Source organism: Rhinolophus sinicus, chromosome X (assembly GCF_036562045.2).
Source record: "Rhinolophus sinicus isolate RSC01 chromosome X, ASM3656204v1, whole genome shotgun sequence".
Lineage (NCBI taxonomy): Eukaryota > Metazoa > Chordata > Mammalia > Chiroptera > Rhinolophidae > Rhinolophus > Rhinolophus sinicus.
Genome location: NC_133768.1, coordinates 112,511,668 through 112,528,238, shown reverse-complemented (window position 1 = coordinate 112,528,238; position 16,571 = coordinate 112,511,668). Strand labels below are relative to the sequence as shown.

Here is a 16,571-nt window from a genome sequence, read left to right as displayed (position 1 = left end):
CACGTATGGTTCACCTCACCTTATCAAAATAGGAGAACGTACAGGTGACTTTAAGTTAAAACTCTGTATTAATAAAACTAAGGTGTTTGCCTGAGTCAGTGTATCTGTGTTTTTCTTTTCCTTTAGTAACCTGGAACAGCAGTGTTAGTTCTTCAAGGACTTGGGGGCTTCAACATGCTTACATCTGTGTCTCTCACCATCAGAGACATGATCGCTATCTGGCAGAGTCAAAAGGATTGCCTGAAAAGTTACAGAATGACAACTTGTGGGTCAGGATTACCTCCTTTATCTTTCTGAGGGGACTGGCCAGCAAATACATTTGGGAGCAACATATATAATTTTAACTGTAATGACAGCAAGATCACTAAACAATGAACAGTGTTATTCCCGAGATGTCTTTCCTTGAGGGGCTATGTATCTTAACCATCCTGGCCTTTGAAAGCCGCAATACTGGTCGTGTTGTGATGATAAATTTGATGGTCAAGATAAGGATATAGGCCTAGATTAGGATAAAGGGATCAAAGATTTCAGTCTCATCAAACCTTAGGCCAGGCCTAAATTACCAGAGTGGAAGACTAATTTAGGATTTGGAGGTTGAGAATTTTGGCTACATTCACAACTAATAAAAAGTCCACTGGATTTACTGCAAAGCTTTGATCTGAGCAACTAGAAGTTCATAATTGGCATTAAAGGAGATAGGAAAGTCTGCAAAGGTCAGGTATGAGGAGAGAAAGATCAAGAGCTTGGTTTGAACATGTTATGTTTGAAATCCCTACTCGATATCAGAGTTAAGGATGTGAAATAGGCAGTTGACTATATGAGTGGGAAGTCTAAGGGCGCAGTCCAGGCTAGAGATATAATTTTGAGAGTCATTGTGTAAATGGCACCCAAAGAACAGATTCCAAGGACCAATCCCTGGGATCCTTGAATATGAAGAGGTGACGGAGATGAGGAGATTCAGCAAAGAATATAGAGAGGAGCAGACAGTGAAGTAAGAGGAAAACCAGCAAAGTGTGTTATCCTGGAAGCCAAGTGGTAAGTGTTTTTAGGAAGACAGAATGAGCAACTGTGTCAAATGCTGCTTATACGTCAGGTACCATGAGAACCGAGAAGTAATCAACAAACTCACTAAAATGGATGTCACTGGAGAACAGTTTCGGTAGATTGTTTGGAGTGATAGCATGATTTCATTACTCACTTTGAAAATTTTTCAGAATTATCTTATGCTCATCTTTTCTTATATGAAAAAGCAAGAATTAAATCAGTGGATTGCATTCAGTGCTTTTATGACCTTGCCCATAGGTATGAAACCATATCAATGGGATGTTTTTATCAACTAGATGCTTTGACTTCATGTAAAAATTGTCTATAGTTCACGGGGAATTATTGTGTATGAGAATAGAAGATAGCATAATATAACTCGTGGAATGTGTCTATGTGATGTCATCATAATTAGTGGCTGAAATAGAAAAAAACCCAGTCAACCAACAGAACGTTTTATTTTCATGTTGCAAAATAACTTGTTTAGCCAATTTGTCCTGAATTTATTAACTTGACCCATTTTCCTGCTATTATGCTGATGGAGGCTAAAGGAACACATGTGCATTCATGTACATGCATTGGCTTAGACATGCTTTTTGAAGTCTTCAGTAATATTTATACTAAGAAGAAGGACATTTTGAGACTTTGTTACTCCTCTGTTTGAACTAGGATTTCATTTCCAGGTATCAAGAGGCCCTTCAAAGCATGTCGGAGAATACATAGATCCAAGAAGGCAAATTTAGTATATTTCTGAGTACCACAAGAAAGCCTCGTGTACTTTAAAGATGGTAGGTTATCTCTAACTCAGTTTGAATAAATATGATTAAAGATGTAAGGGAAAAGCCCCATCCTAGTGTGCCCCTTTAAGTTCCTACGTCTTCCTATACCCACACACTTGCCCTGCTGTCTACAGTGGAGCCACAATGCTACCCCACTGCTGCTGAGGCAGGAGATGTCAAGGTACACGCTTGGGCACCCACATATGCACTACCCAGAAGGACAGGGGAAATAATATCCCTCGAGGAAGGTATTAGACTAATGAGATAGGAGAGAGGAAGTACGTTCTTCTTCCTTCCTCCCCTGAGATGGGCTGTATGGAGATACAGTAAGGCTTGTCCTTGAGAAATTAGCTTGTGACGAAACAGACTATGGCCAACACAGTGATACACTCCTTTATGTCTGCTCTCCTGCCTTCCCTACCTCACTCTTTTTCCTTACTCCTACTTCTCTGGGATTGCACAGAAGCTTTAGCTTCAAGCTCTGTTTTCTAAGAAACTCAGACTAAGACATATGGAAATTGGGAAGCCTGGAATTAAGTCATAATTCCACCCATATTCAGAACTGTGTGGTTTTGACAGGTTATTTTCTCTTTCTGTGCATCTTTTTCTCCAACTGTAAAATTTTGACGTTGTAGTAGATGTTCTTTAAGGGTCTTTCTGGCTCTGAAATAATGCCAGGGTAAAAGGCTGTCAGTATGAAGGAGGTGATGGGAAAAGGTAAGGTATTATACTGACCAATGATCATTGGTGCATTGCTTACATCTGAATCAGAAGAATGCCATTTGATATAATCAGTAAACTTGAATGTTAACAGCTCCAACCAATCTCAAGTTCCAAAAATAGCTTTAGTTCTACTTTTGCAGAAAGATAGATTTAGGTTTCCTGGGTCTATAAAGAGAAGGCCAAATAAATCTTCCCCTTTCTGGTACAAGTGAAAAGACTTCTCTACTAGCTCTACAACATAAGCTGTCTGAGAAATGGCAACTGGCTGCAAGCATATTTTCAAAGGGGGTAGTGGGGAGGTTTGTAATGTCACCATCTTGGGAAGCAGGACAGCTAATCCACGATGTCTCTAACTGTTGCTTCACTCCCAACATAGGAGCACATTTGTTTCAGCTCTTAGGCTGCAGGTGGACTGGAGTTAGGGAAAGGACTATTCACCATCTGAGGCTTGTTATACCAGAAGGGTTTACATTATGCTCCAGACATCTATATCTGACCTTGGAGCATGGACTCCGGAGTCAGACTGCACAGGTTCAAATCTTAGCTCTGCCATTTACAAGCTTCATTGCCTTGGGCAAGTTACTTAACCTCCCTGTGCTCCAGTTTTCTCATCTATAAAATGGCAATTCTAATAGTACCTACACCATAGAATTATTGTGAGGATTAAATTAGCTAATATAGGTAATGTGCTTAAAATCATGCTTAGCACATAGTAAGCACTATATTAAGTGCTCACTATATTTATTATAGCTATCGTGGTGAGGGAAGATGGGCTGGAACCAAAGGGAAACTCTTGGCCAAAGCCATATGAAATGTATCAAGGGACCAATATGTAGAAAGCAGTAGAGTGAGGGGGTAACAGATGACTTAACTGCAAAAAAATGCTAAGCAGGAAACACCCTCTAAATATTCTTGTTTATACAGTACATGACACAAAGTAGAAAAATAATGAAAACAGAGCCTCTCTGCAGGATTTAGAGTTCTTTCGTATATATTTTAAATATACATGTGCAATACATTAAAATATATAGAGATGTGTGAATATATATTTACAAATACATATATATATATATATATATATATATATATATATATATATATATATATATATATATCTCACAGAAGGGATACATATGCACACTCACTCCCACGTCCATGCGCATACCCCAACAGGACCCATCTACACGTAAACCAGATGCAGTCCATATCAGGCCAACTTGGACACAAGTGAAAGCCCTGACTCAGCAGCAGATTGCACATTGCAACTACATTTGAGTAACCCTTCAGTTTCCTCTACCAAGTGTAAGGCCATTTAGAAATCCACTGAGAAGAGCTCATCTGGGTATATGGCAGAGCCCAGAGCCCTTCTGGCAGTGCACAATTTGCCTGAGTAAGGACTGCAGGATTGGGTTATCAAGGAGCTATCAAGAAGGAGGGACTTGTGATATTTGGGGCCCTGAAACTAATAAGCAAACATCCATAGAATAACTTTAGCTCCAGGAACAATGCACTAGTGTCAAAGAATCCTTATATATCTTGGCTCTAAGCAAATTTCAGGCAGAAGCAGGGAGAAGTGTGTGTTGCTACTCATCACCATCCAGCTTGACCCAGAGAACTGGGCACAGCTTTTAGGGGTCGATAAATTCAAAGTTCAATCAGGCAGACTTGTAAGATTTAAAAAAAATTACTTAAAATTGAAGGATCTGAAAGCAACTTAAGAGGTTACAGGTATTGGTTTAGATTTATAAATGTTCCAAGAAGCCAAACTTTATATATGGCACTATTTGCAGCAATATCATTAACATTATTAATAATCACCATAACATATTTATATATACAAAAATAGAGCAAAGCAATTCTAGAAGAGGAGGTTAAAGTGAAGGTGTGGGGCTGTGTGCCCAAATGTCAGTACACTTCAGGAAGATTCAGAACCAACAAAGACCGAGTGGCACATATCTCTATAGTCTATATATCCAACCAAGGGACATCAATGTTCCCTTCTTTTTCTTCCCCCTGTGTATGACTATACATTTCTCCCCACGTCTCCACCCTGCAATACACATCCATGCACACTTTCAAAGAGATGATATATAAAGTTAGAGTCTGGAAGTCTTAAACTAAGTTGGAGCACCTTGATTTCAAGCAAGTGCCCTCAATCTCTGAATTCTGTAGTGAAGTTTGGATTCACTTACAGAGGGAAACTGTATCTAATTCCTGTGTCTTTTAGTAGCAGTCTTTAGGGGCCTGCCATCACCACTGTAGCCTTTTCCCAATGAAGGGTATTCACAGCACAGGCTCTTGATATTTTTAAAAAGATAAGTCAGTTCTCTGCATTATACATCTTTCATCTCAGTTTTCCACTGTTGCTGAAACTTAGGTTCTCAGGCAATTGCCATTGCAGACAAAGCCAGGAATGAGCACAGTGTGTGCAGCAAAAGGTAGGTGCAATGGCGAAGATACAGCTTGGTTAGGGCTTTTCTTTTCCACACGAGCTTCTCTACAAGGTGACAGAGCCAACGGTGATGTCCACTGGGGGCAGCCTTGACACCTGATAGTTAATTAGCTCCCCGCCATGCACTGCATAAAGACCACCACACTAACTCGGCATGGTTCCTGAACATTGAATGGGAATGGCTTTCTGTCATTGTTAATAGAGTCCTAGAAGAAAAGTCCCATGACTTAATGTGATGCAGGGTAGAGAGTATTGAACTGAGTCAGAAGGCCTGTATTCCAGTCCCAACTCTGCTATAAACTCCGTGTGCGGCCTTGAGCAAATCCGTTCCTATCTCCAGGTCTCAGTTTTCCCATCTATAAAATAAGGGCATTGAACTAGATTAGCAGTTAAGATTCCTTCCAGCTCTAAAGTTTTATGACTTTTTATGTCCATTATTAAGGCCTGAGCCATGCAGTCTCAGGGCAGTTAGCTTCTAAGAGAGAACGGACCTCTGTAATATCCTTTGCTTTGTTCATTTAGCTATAAAGCACGTCTGCCTTTGGCACTTGGGTCAGACATACAAAGTTATGAGCATCCTGATTTACTACCCTATTCAGCATGCTAGTGGAATCTGTCAGTACTATAAGTTGGTTATTGGGAAAGGGAGTAAAACTCCAACTAATGAAACCTGGAAATGTGACATAACTTTGTCTCATCTGCTCACCAACAGCTAAGTGTGGTTATGAGTGCACACACACGTCAGGATATAGGCTATTGCTAGTGATCAGTTCATTACAGGAATCAATTTCCCTTAATAAACATTAGTAAATAGTATAGCATAGCAAAGTTGGGCGTCAAAGGAAACACCTACAGAAAAACAGCACTTTTGGACGTGTTTGAGAGAGTAAGAGGGGCAGGGAGAGAGAGAGAGAGAGAGAGAGAGAGAGAGAGAGAGAGAGAGAGAGATCAAACAAGACATAAACATGGGCAGATAAAGGATTAATATGGGAGAGAGGGTGGGCAAGAGTAGAAAGGAAGGGAGAGAGGACGAAAAGAGAGGCAAAGGAAAAGTAGAGAGGGTGAGAATGGAGGGGGCAGGAGTACTGAAGAGAGTAATGAAAGAAGAGGAGAGGAGAGGAAAGAGAGAAGACTAAAGAAGAGAAGGGCAGTAAACAGGGAGAAGGGTCAGATTCCCTGGAATAGTGACTGTTTTTCCACATGGACCTGTGAAAACCATCTTAGAAGAAAGCTTCCAAAGGCACTGTGGAAAGCAGAGTGACACTCAGAGCCTGCAGCCAGAGGCATGACATTGGGGAGCCCCTAAACCTCCACGTTGCTGGCTCTGTTAGCCCTCAGTGTTCAAATCTCATGCCTATATATCACCTGAATTTGCCATGACAGCCATAAGGGCTGAGAAGGCGGGGTGTAAAAAGGCTAAAGAGGAGCGGGATAGATAGTGTGAGAAAGAACAAGGCATCCTGCGCCAGGATGTCCTTGGCCATCCCCCTGACACTGCAGGAACAAAATTGGTGAAGCCCTAACTTTGGCTACTTTACTCCTCCTTCCCCTCTTCCAAGATGAGGCCTACGCTTTACTGATGGGGACTAGAAGGAGAAAGCTCTGGATCCATTTTGTGGGAAGGTCATACAGACTTCTCCTGGGCCTTGGGGAAGGGCGCACTACCAGAAGAGATCTTTCTGCATACAGTGTTGGTGTGCCTCTTACAGCGGCAGCCTGGTCGCTTGAGGCTATCATAGCCCTGCTGGCACAGATGGAGGCATCCACGGGTGGGCAGGTAGCAGCACAGGCAGGGTAAGAAGAGGGAGATGAGGCTCATGGCTGCCCAGCGGACAAAGCAAGAGCTAGGCCCACAGGAGCAGGGCTCATCAGCGCAGTTGTCTTCGTCATCCGTGGAGCAGTGGTAGAAGAGGCCCTTAACGCAGCAGAGACAAGTGCCATAATCGAGGAGGCTCTCAGCAGAGCAAAGGCAACGCTGGTTGCACAGCCAGCAGGAGGGGAGAGGGCGAGCTGCTGTGCAGAGGACACACTTGCAGCGCCCACACTCCTCGCAGATGAAGAGGTGCTCACTGGGGTGCACTGCAGCTTGTTCAGCTTCTCCCTTCAGAGCACCATCAGCCTTTGGGTGGGCTCCTGCTCCAGGCTGGGTTCGGATGATGGACTGGCCTGAAGGTGAGGGCGTAATGCTGGCCAGGAGCCTTTGATCAGAGGCAGTGGTGCTATGGGACATTGAGCTGGCAATGCTAGATTGGCTCAGATGCTGAGGCAAGGGCTGCAATTGGTGGCACTGGCTGAGACTGCGGGGGAGAGCAGTAGGCATGGTAGCCAGGGACCAATCAGATTTGTGGGTTTGCACGATAAGGGAAGGGCTGGAGAGGGCCTGTTTACAGGGTGCTGGAGGCCGTTCCACATAATCATTGCTAGCGTGAGTAGAGCGCAGCTGTTCAATAGGCAGAATTTGTTGGAAATCATCTGTCACTGCAGCATCCATTTTGCCTTGATTCTTGAGTTCTGAGTGGCTTTGCGTCAGGGTGGCACTTACGGTGATAAAGAGCCCTTGTAGTTACATGGACCTTAGGGCACATCAGAAAATCCTAGGAAAGAAGGAATTGAAATAATGAATGAGAACACAAAGGCATGAGCACTTTGCAGGGAACCAGCAAAGCTCGGGCCCTATCACAACCCCTACCTTAAATCACTGTGCAGTAGTCTTCATGTTACACCTTTGTTCTGTAATTGACCTCACCTACCTCCTTACAGGCAAGTCTGGTCATCCCATCCAGACCATGAACCACTGCAGGAACAAAGATCAGATAGTTCACGGCTTTCGAATTCCATCATATGACTAGGGTCATCGGAGCAGCTAGCTCATCCACATGTTTGCTAACAGAGAAATCTAGGCCTTGAGCATCCAAACTCTAATAAAAATGGACCCGAATATCAAATGTAAAGGCCACTTCTTGAAGCAATGCTAATGTGAAAGAGAAAGCCTCAAAAGTCTTCCATGAGAAATTGCTCGTGTAAATATCAGAATTCTCCCTTCAGTGAAAATTGTGATGAACATAAATAAACAGGTGAGAAAGGACATTGCTTGATTCAATAAATATAGGCAAGCGAACAAGATGCAGTTGGCAGAGATGTGGCAGAGACACAGAGAGCAGAAATTAGGCTGCCTGTAGAATAATATGAAAAGAGGCTTCCCAACACTGCGAGGAAGCCAAGCTAATCATCCTGCAGTTCTCTTCATTTTCAGTCCGATTTAACTTATTGAGGAGGTGACTCTTTCTAGATGGCAGTGTGGCTCCAGAGTCAAACTTTTGTATATGTGGGCGTAACAATGGGGATGGGGGAACCATACAAGATGAGCCCTGACTGATTTCAAATATCACCTATAATTGTACCTATTACTATCCTAAGTGAAGTTTTTAATTGATGGGATTTACTAGGCAGAAACTGTTTGGAGTGCTTTTCCCTATCTTTACATTACACAATACAATAACCTGGCTCTCTTAAAGGACACCAACGTTCTTACACCAGATTTAAGCTATGGTGAATATCTAGAAAGCATGTGCCTGTGTCTCCATTGTACCACAAGCAAGAGGAGTTGGTGGGTATTTCCCAAAGGATTTGATTGAGCCTAGTACTGATAATGGTGACCATGAGGAAACTATTGTACACACAGATTGCTGTATTGCACCATCCGGAAGACTGAACAGCTAAAAAGTCGTACACGAAGAAACCTAAACACAAATCCAAGAGTCATCCTGGAGGCATTAGGACCTAGGAAACACCAGCATGAATAAAGTACATATTTGAAATCCATCAGATTTCAGGCCATCTCAAAATAGATTGATTACTCACAGTACTGTATGGGATGGAAATCTTGAATGAGTAATAGAAATGAACAAGGGAGAGAGGATAGTGCTTGATTAGCAAGCAAACATGATACTGAAATGTGCTCCAAGTTCAATGACAGGAAAAATGAGGATGCAGCTCATAAAGGACTCAGTGGCTAATAATATGACCAGACTCACTGCCTTTCGAGGCTATATCGCCATGCAAACCTGTTTAGTCAAATTTACATCTGTTCATTTTTTAAAAAGAAGATTTAATTTGGTTAAAAATAACTTTTCTGGCACATCACATCAAAAAAGCAGCCTGACTATAATTTCACTTTTTAGCTAGTTGTTTTGCTGTTATTTAACACAGCACAGAGGATGCAGACAAACAGGATGGAGGGTCTAAGACTCAAATATCTATATAACCTCTGTCAAATCACTTGCTTTGTTTGGGCCACAGTTTTACTAGCTATATAATTATAGGGGCGGACAAGGTGATTTTGAAGGACTGTGCCCCATGATGGTCTATAATTCTATAACTACATATTTGACAAAAGAATCCTCTTCATCTACACCCTCTACATCTTCAATCCTTGAGGGTAAACTGGGCAACGTGCCCTTGTTTATCTATTGGGGCATTCAAAAGCAAAATGTCGCTTTTATTTCCTCGGACACACAGCCTCCTGAAGCCTCCCAACTCTACCTTTGCTGCATTTTTATTAAGATTCATCGTCTCAGCGTTGGCAAAGAACAGGTAGTTGTCATTCGAACGCCAAAATAAACAAGGACACCTTGTTCAGCTAACTTGCAGGGTATGCAGATGTAGGAGCTTTGCATTGGGAAGAGTTTTTTGACAAATTTATAATAAATGGATTTATTACCCATCGATAAGATAAAGAACGTGTGGGGCCCTTCACGTCCTTTACACTGTTAGAAAAACATACATGCTGGATACGTTAGACTCATTGATTTCCCAGAGGAATTCAAAACATATTGGAAATTCCAAGAAGCAAAGACTCAAAGGAAGGCACACAAGGTCTCAAAGCTACAGGAGATAATCATATGGGATTCCAGGGATGTCACCAGGTACCTCAGGGACATGCCCAGAAGGTTGATAGCTAAGTTGGAGGAATCTAGGTCATAACAAAAATGACTCAGAATCACGTTCAAAGGGGATCTTGTCTTAGCAGAAGGGCACATGGAGTTTAGGGTGAGAACGCATATCTGGATGTCGATTAGATTGCTGCAAGACTGAGGAGTTGAGATGCTTGGTTGATTAAAGGAAGCTTTGGGCATCAATCTGGGATGAAGAGGTACTGCTGTCTTGATTACAGGTAAGGGGATTGACAGGACGAACTCAGAATTTTCTTCCTGCCCTGTAAAATCTTCTTTAGAATGGACTGTGGAAGATCTGCAATACAGTGGGCAGTAGGACCTGGGTAAAATCAGGGTGTTGAGCAGGATAAAACAGGATTGGATGACAATAAATTGTTTGCCATTCTGGACGTGCTGAATCCGATCTGGCTAACAGGATGAACTGAAACAGATACTGTAGGGGAAGGTAAGAGGGGGGAAAAGTGGAGAAACAAATAGGCAAAAGACTGCTGCAGTGCACAGATTAGGGGGAAAAGTACTACTGCATGCGTGTTTATGATTTAGAAATCCACCCATTAAAGGGCCATTCATTGTGAGCAGCAACAGTTAAGAAACTGACTGTGCTGTTGGTCAACTCCATATTCTATTAAATGAGAGACAGAATATACATATCACATATTATTACATAGGAGCCAAGGTGATTACAAGGCTTGGCTGCACATTGATGGGATCTAGTGATTTCTGTCACGTAGTGCCTCTGCAGTAATGAATGATGCATTGTAAACCCACTCCCATCTCAGTCCCCTGGCCAGGTGCTCATAGCTTTCTCAACAGTTTTTCTGCAGCCCTGAAATTTGCTATGTTCAACCTAAACAGAAATTTCTTTTCTTATGCCAATTTAGGGAGTAGAAAGCTAAATCCATTCAAGAAATGCTGCTTGTTAATGAAAGAAAAATGTATTTTCTCTCTGGAACCGAAAATCTGCCACGTTGAAACTAAAGTTGAAAACTTTCCTATCTAAAGCCCTTCTATGCAAACACCTCAAGACAGTTCTGATTTCTATGATAAATCCTTTCTGATACAATATGACTCAATCTCGATTTCAAAGAAGAGGGGGGAAGAGAAGAAGGAGAGCCTGGCTCCTGTTTTCTCCTACTCCCAGGGGTTCAATGCTGTTTTGTGCCTTTACTGTGTAACGGCTCTGGGGTGTGTTGCTTTTTTCTGTGCTCTGCTGTTATATACACTCCTTCTCAGAATAACTGAAAGCAAACATAGGGGGAATTTCTGCTATGGCTTTATATGTTTTCTTAGTTCTACTGTTCCAAAGTCTGCTCTCTAAAAATCCCTCTCTGTGCAAAAGCATTTGCATGTCTATCACAGCACTCCCCCCTTACAAATACCAAGTTGTATATAGTTTACATTACTAACCTCTCAGCCACTGACTGGGCCTCCCTCCTACCGCATACATCTTGCTGAAGCTGCCAGGTTCTCACCACATTTAACTCTTAACTTGTCACTTTGCTACCCTGGTCCTATTCATTCCTTTAATAGATCTAGGTGTTTTAGTGATGAGCAATACAGGGAAAAATTGTAATATCAAATGAATTCACACACTTCTGATCCTGAAGAAAATGATAATTGTTCATTTAAGAAGCAGGACCCTTTCTTTGCACCCCAAATCCTTTTATAGGAGACAAGAAAGTTAAGTTCTAGTCCTCACTCTAGCTCTATTTTGCCGTGTGACTGTGGGCAAGTGACTTCTGTTGCAGGCCTCAGTGTCTTCATCTGCAAAAGGAGGGGGTATGCGAGAAGAGTTTTAAAAGCCCCTTCTTGTCCTGATGCACTACATTTTTAATGCGGGTTTTGTTGGTCGCATTTCTCTGTCTCAAAAGTCTTCCACGAAGAATTAGTCTCCTTTCCTTTAGGCTCTTTACTTTCTCACTACTCAGCTCCTCAACTCTGAATAAAATACCTCCAAATCCAAGTCACTCAGATCACTATCTAGATTGTTTCACAGCTAGAGAGACCTAAAAACAGAACACACACACAAAAGACAAAATGTATAGAATGTTAACAGTAAAGTCTTAGTCAATGTTTATTAAGAGGGAAAAAGACTAATACTTCCTTATGGATGAACTGCTAGCCTGTGCCTTATTTGTATGTATGTATGCTACTGACTTGTTGGGAACATGATTTAACACCTGGTCTATCCAAATTCATGTGATAGCCCATTATGTTACAGTGAAGTTTTAATGTACCCAGAAAAGCAACAATAATTTGCATTTCAAAATAGCTTTTCTGTTTAAGAGTTCAAGGTCTGTTTTCTGTTCACCCAACTTGGTTTGCAGCATCAGAGGTGAGCGATAATTACAATTAGACACATGGAAAGGAGTGTAAACCACTGCCCTAGGTCCTATCAAATGCCTATTGGCTAACTAGACATGCTCACAGGTTCTCACTTTTGACAAAATTTCCATATGCCACATAGAGACATGTGCACACACACCCAGGCATGGATCCAGAGATTTCTAAATCATTGCTCTGACTCAATGTAAGTAGGGGGTTATGCCGTGTCAGCTTGCGCCATTTCTACCCAGGGCAAGGTGATGTGATGAAATCTGAACGATGCACAGCCCAGACTTGTGAGCCAATAGCCGACTAGCCCCACGCTGACAGGATGCCCGCTGGGCAGCCAGACTGGCCTCAGCACGGGCTCTCCCTACGTCCTCAGTTTGCGTGGTTAGGCTGCGCTATAAGGGGTTTAGGCAAGCACCAAAATGCATTGAAAGGTCAACGGGCTAGAAATTAAATTGACATTTGGCTACAAAAGGGTGATTTTGCAGTTCCGTTTTGATTTATAAATATCCAATAAGGATAGTTTTCTGCCAGACCTGATTCATTTAAATCTCATTTAAGTGATTTTCATTTTATTTTACCCATGCGCTTGCGTTTGTGCGCGCGCATAGACGCGCGCGCACGCGTGCACACACACACACACACACACACACACACACACACAGACGATGGCTGGAATGAATGGCAATCTGTGCATAGAAAGAATTCTGGGGTCCTTAAGAGCTAATCTGTATGGCTTACCTTGAGGAAAGGATCTATTCATGCTGAGAAAAGCAGACGAACTAATGCCCCATCTGGCTCAAAGGACCTCTTCTCCTGAGTCTTTAGGTTTCTCCACCTCTCCTCGGAAAGTCTTGAATGAAAACTCCTTCACCGGCAGTGGAGCCAGAAACAGAGATAGTTCTGTCTTAAGTCTTTCTGACACAGCAGAGAAAACGGAAAGGGAAAAAAAAACGGTGGTGGGGGGAGGAGAGTCAGTCCTGTAGTGGCAGATACTTTGTATAGATTTTCCATGCAGATCTCAGTCTTGATGCCCGTATTCCCCAAAGAAAGCTCAGCAGGGTAAGTTGTTCACCTCCTCCTCCTCCTCCTCCTCCTCTTCTTTCTCCTCCTCCTTCTCCTATTTCTCCTCCTCCTCCTCCTCCGCCTCTTTCTCCTCCCCCTTCTCCTCCTCCTTGTCTTTCTTTTTCCCCTCCTCCTCCAGCATTTTCCTTCCCCCTCCTCTTCCCCTCCCCCTTCCCTCCTCCCCTTCCTCCTCCTTTACCTCCTCCCCCTCCTCTTTTGCCTCCGCCTCCACCTCCGAACTCTGTCTCCTCCAATCTGACAGATGAAGCGAAGAAGCAGAAACTGCAGTTGTAGACACAGGGTATCTCAGCAGAGCAATAGATACTGATAGCGTGTGATTATTTACATAGCTCAGGGTGTGTCGGTATATAATCCGCAGAGAGCGGGGGAGGGGCTGACATTGCAGTGTATTCAGCTCAGCTAGCTGGCTATTTTGTGAATGTACATGATTTCGGGAGGTCTTGTGAATGGGTTACAGGGGAGGATGGGAGGGAAGGGATTTATTGCTCCCTGTTATAATTTCTTTCTCTCCCTCTCTCTGTGTCGTTTGTTTTCCCGGAGCTGTAGCTCTTAATGCTTGGCTAAGTGGCGTCATCCAGTTGAAATTGAATCGACCCATTAGAACTCCCCATAGGAATCTCTGTATCCGGTCCCAGGGTAATGACTGAAACAGAATTTAAAGAGGAATGGGGGTGGGGTGGAGAGTAACAATTTTAAGGAGGCCTCATTTAAATATCTCTGCCAATCACAGTCCTACCAAGCCACTCAGCCCTTGCTGAGTGATTGCCGCTTCAATCAGATGGAGACAGAGCTTCTCCTTTGTTTAAGGGTTTCTCCCACCTCCTTTCTACATTCATTCCCACTTTTTCAGCACTAATAATGATTATCCATCCATCATCCATTGGGAAACCATTAACCAACCTACTTTCCCTTTCTGTCTTTAATATGTCATATATTCAACAAATATTTTTGAGTGCCTTCCTTTGTGCTAGGTGTTGTGGATTCAATAAGGAAGACAGACAGAATCCCTGCCTCCAGGGAGCCTCCTTGGGACTGCCAGGCTTCTGAAAATAAAGCAGCTTTGGACATTTTCACTTAAAGCGAAGGCCAAAGCTTCCTGTAAATTATCCTCAGTCCACTATTTAATTCAGTACAAAGGGGTCTTCCTTCTGGGCATCCAGACAAAAGCACTTGGATGAAAACAAGCCTCATATTTAAAATAAAAGAGATATGATTTCAAGTCCTGCTTCAATGGAAAAGTAGCAGGAGCTTGACCATCAACATTCTTAGGATGCTTTGGTTACCCCATCGATAAAATTGAGATGGTAAATGGTGACAGTTCAGAGTAAAACAAACCTGTGAGTCAGGAAACTCAGATTCTTAATCTTACTCTAACTCCTTGTGTGACCTTTGCAATTTACTTTTCCTCTAGTGCCTCAATTTCTACGTTTACATGAGGGGATGTGATTAGGTAATTGCTAAGGTTTCTTCTAGCTCTGACATTCTATTTACACCCTCTCAGGGGGGTTAAGAAAACAAAGGAAAACATGAGATTAAAAACAAGTATGCGTGTGTGGGTCTGCATGCACTTGTGTATGTGTGTCAAATTGTTATGTTGATGTGTATGTATATGTGTGTATATGTATTATATATATAATTTCTGAACAAATTCACACCTCTTCCCAATCAGAATTTCCAGTCAAAAGATTTTCCTATGTAAATTATCCTTTGTGGCTCGAACCTCTTCCTTACTCTTAAGCATTGACTTGATCTTATCAAGATCATGGAAACCATTAAAGCTAATCTGTAAATTCATCCACAGCAGAGGATAGATTTACTGATATATTCATTCACCATTTATTCAACAGGTATTCATTGCACATCAACCATGTACCAAGCACTGTACTTACTAGATTCAGGTCAAACAGATCAGACTTAAAATTTTTATTTCTCATTTTATGAGCTATCTGACTCTGGGCAACTCACTTCATCTCTCTGAGCCCATTTCTTCATCTTTAAAATGGAGATACCTACATGATAGGTAACTGTAGATTGAATAAGGTCTTTTAAAAGGTATATCATATGTCTGGAATAGAGTGAGTGTTCAATGAACAGTAGATAATGAATGTTAAGAAATTTGTCTCACCCTAATGTAGCCTCTAGGAGAGGTAAGAGATAATTTCAATTCGAAATCCTTTTATTGTTTTTTAAAGTCCCACTTTAAATTTGAACAGATATATACCAAATATATTTTCCTTAAATGTGACTTATTTTCACACTTTATTCCTCTGTTCAAAAACTTATTTCTAATTTCTAGAGCATTAAGTCTAAATTACTCTGTCTGCCCATCAAGTTCTTCTTCAACTCTATACTGCTTCCACTTCTCTTAACATAAGACAGGTTGAATGTTTCAATAAACACCTGTACTGTTTTTGATCCATGGTTGGGCATCTGCGGATGTGGAGAGCTGACTGTACACAATGTTCTATGCCATTTTATACAGGGGACTTGAGCATCTGTGGATTTTGGTATCCACGGGGGTTCCTGGAACCAAGCTCCTGTAGAGACCGAGGGCAACTCAAGTCTTTGGGGAGTCAAAAGTTATAATATAGATTTTTCAACTGTGCAGGGAGTCTGTGCCCCTAAGCCCTGCATCGTTCATGGGTCAACTGTATAATAATTATATTATTAATTAACACATAATTAACAAATGAATCCTTACTCTCAAGAGGCTCATAATTTAGTAGGGAATATAGCAAATAGACAAATGTAATATAGAATAAGTGCTATGGAAGGGAGCAGAGAAGAAATGCACCTAATCCAGTATTGAGGGAGTTATGGAATGCCTCCTAGAAAAGGTAATATGAAAATACACATTTGAAGGATGAGAATGGCATCACAGCCAGAAGGAATAGCATGTACAAAAGCCAAGAGGTAACAGAAATGATGACAGGATGAACTGCAAAAGGAACCATCACTGAATCTCCCAAACTCAGTATAATGCTCAGAAAATATTTGATAAATAGAATAATGAATAAAAACCATTGCATGCAGAGATAACAGAATGAGCAAAGATACAAAGATGTGAAAACAACATGTTTTATAAACCATTCTAAGAGGGTTTCCTACACTTACAGCCTAAACAAGTTAGGAGCAGAAATGTTCTCTAGAAGGCACCACCCATATGTTTTATTCACTTTCCTAGAATGTACTAAGCTCATT

At 41.9% G+C, this 16,571-nt stretch overlaps 1 protein-coding gene across 1 annotated transcript; it reads right to left on the bottom strand.

Annotated features, from left to right (window-relative positions):
• Positions 1-1,479: 1,479 nt before the first annotated feature.
• Positions 1,480-13,162, bottom strand: SPRY3 (sprouty RTK signaling antagonist 3). The gene is made up of 2 exons (XM_019716083.2): positions 13,026-13,162; positions 1,480-7,589 (listed from the first exon to the last, which is right to left on the bottom strand). Exon 2 carries the CDS (start codon positions 7,484-7,486, stop codon positions 6,620-6,622), a length of 867 nt encoding a protein of 288 aa, XP_019571642.1. The 5' UTR covers positions 7,487-7,589; positions 13,026-13,162; the 3' UTR covers positions 1,480-6,619.
• Positions 13,163-16,571: the final 3,409 nt, after the last annotated feature.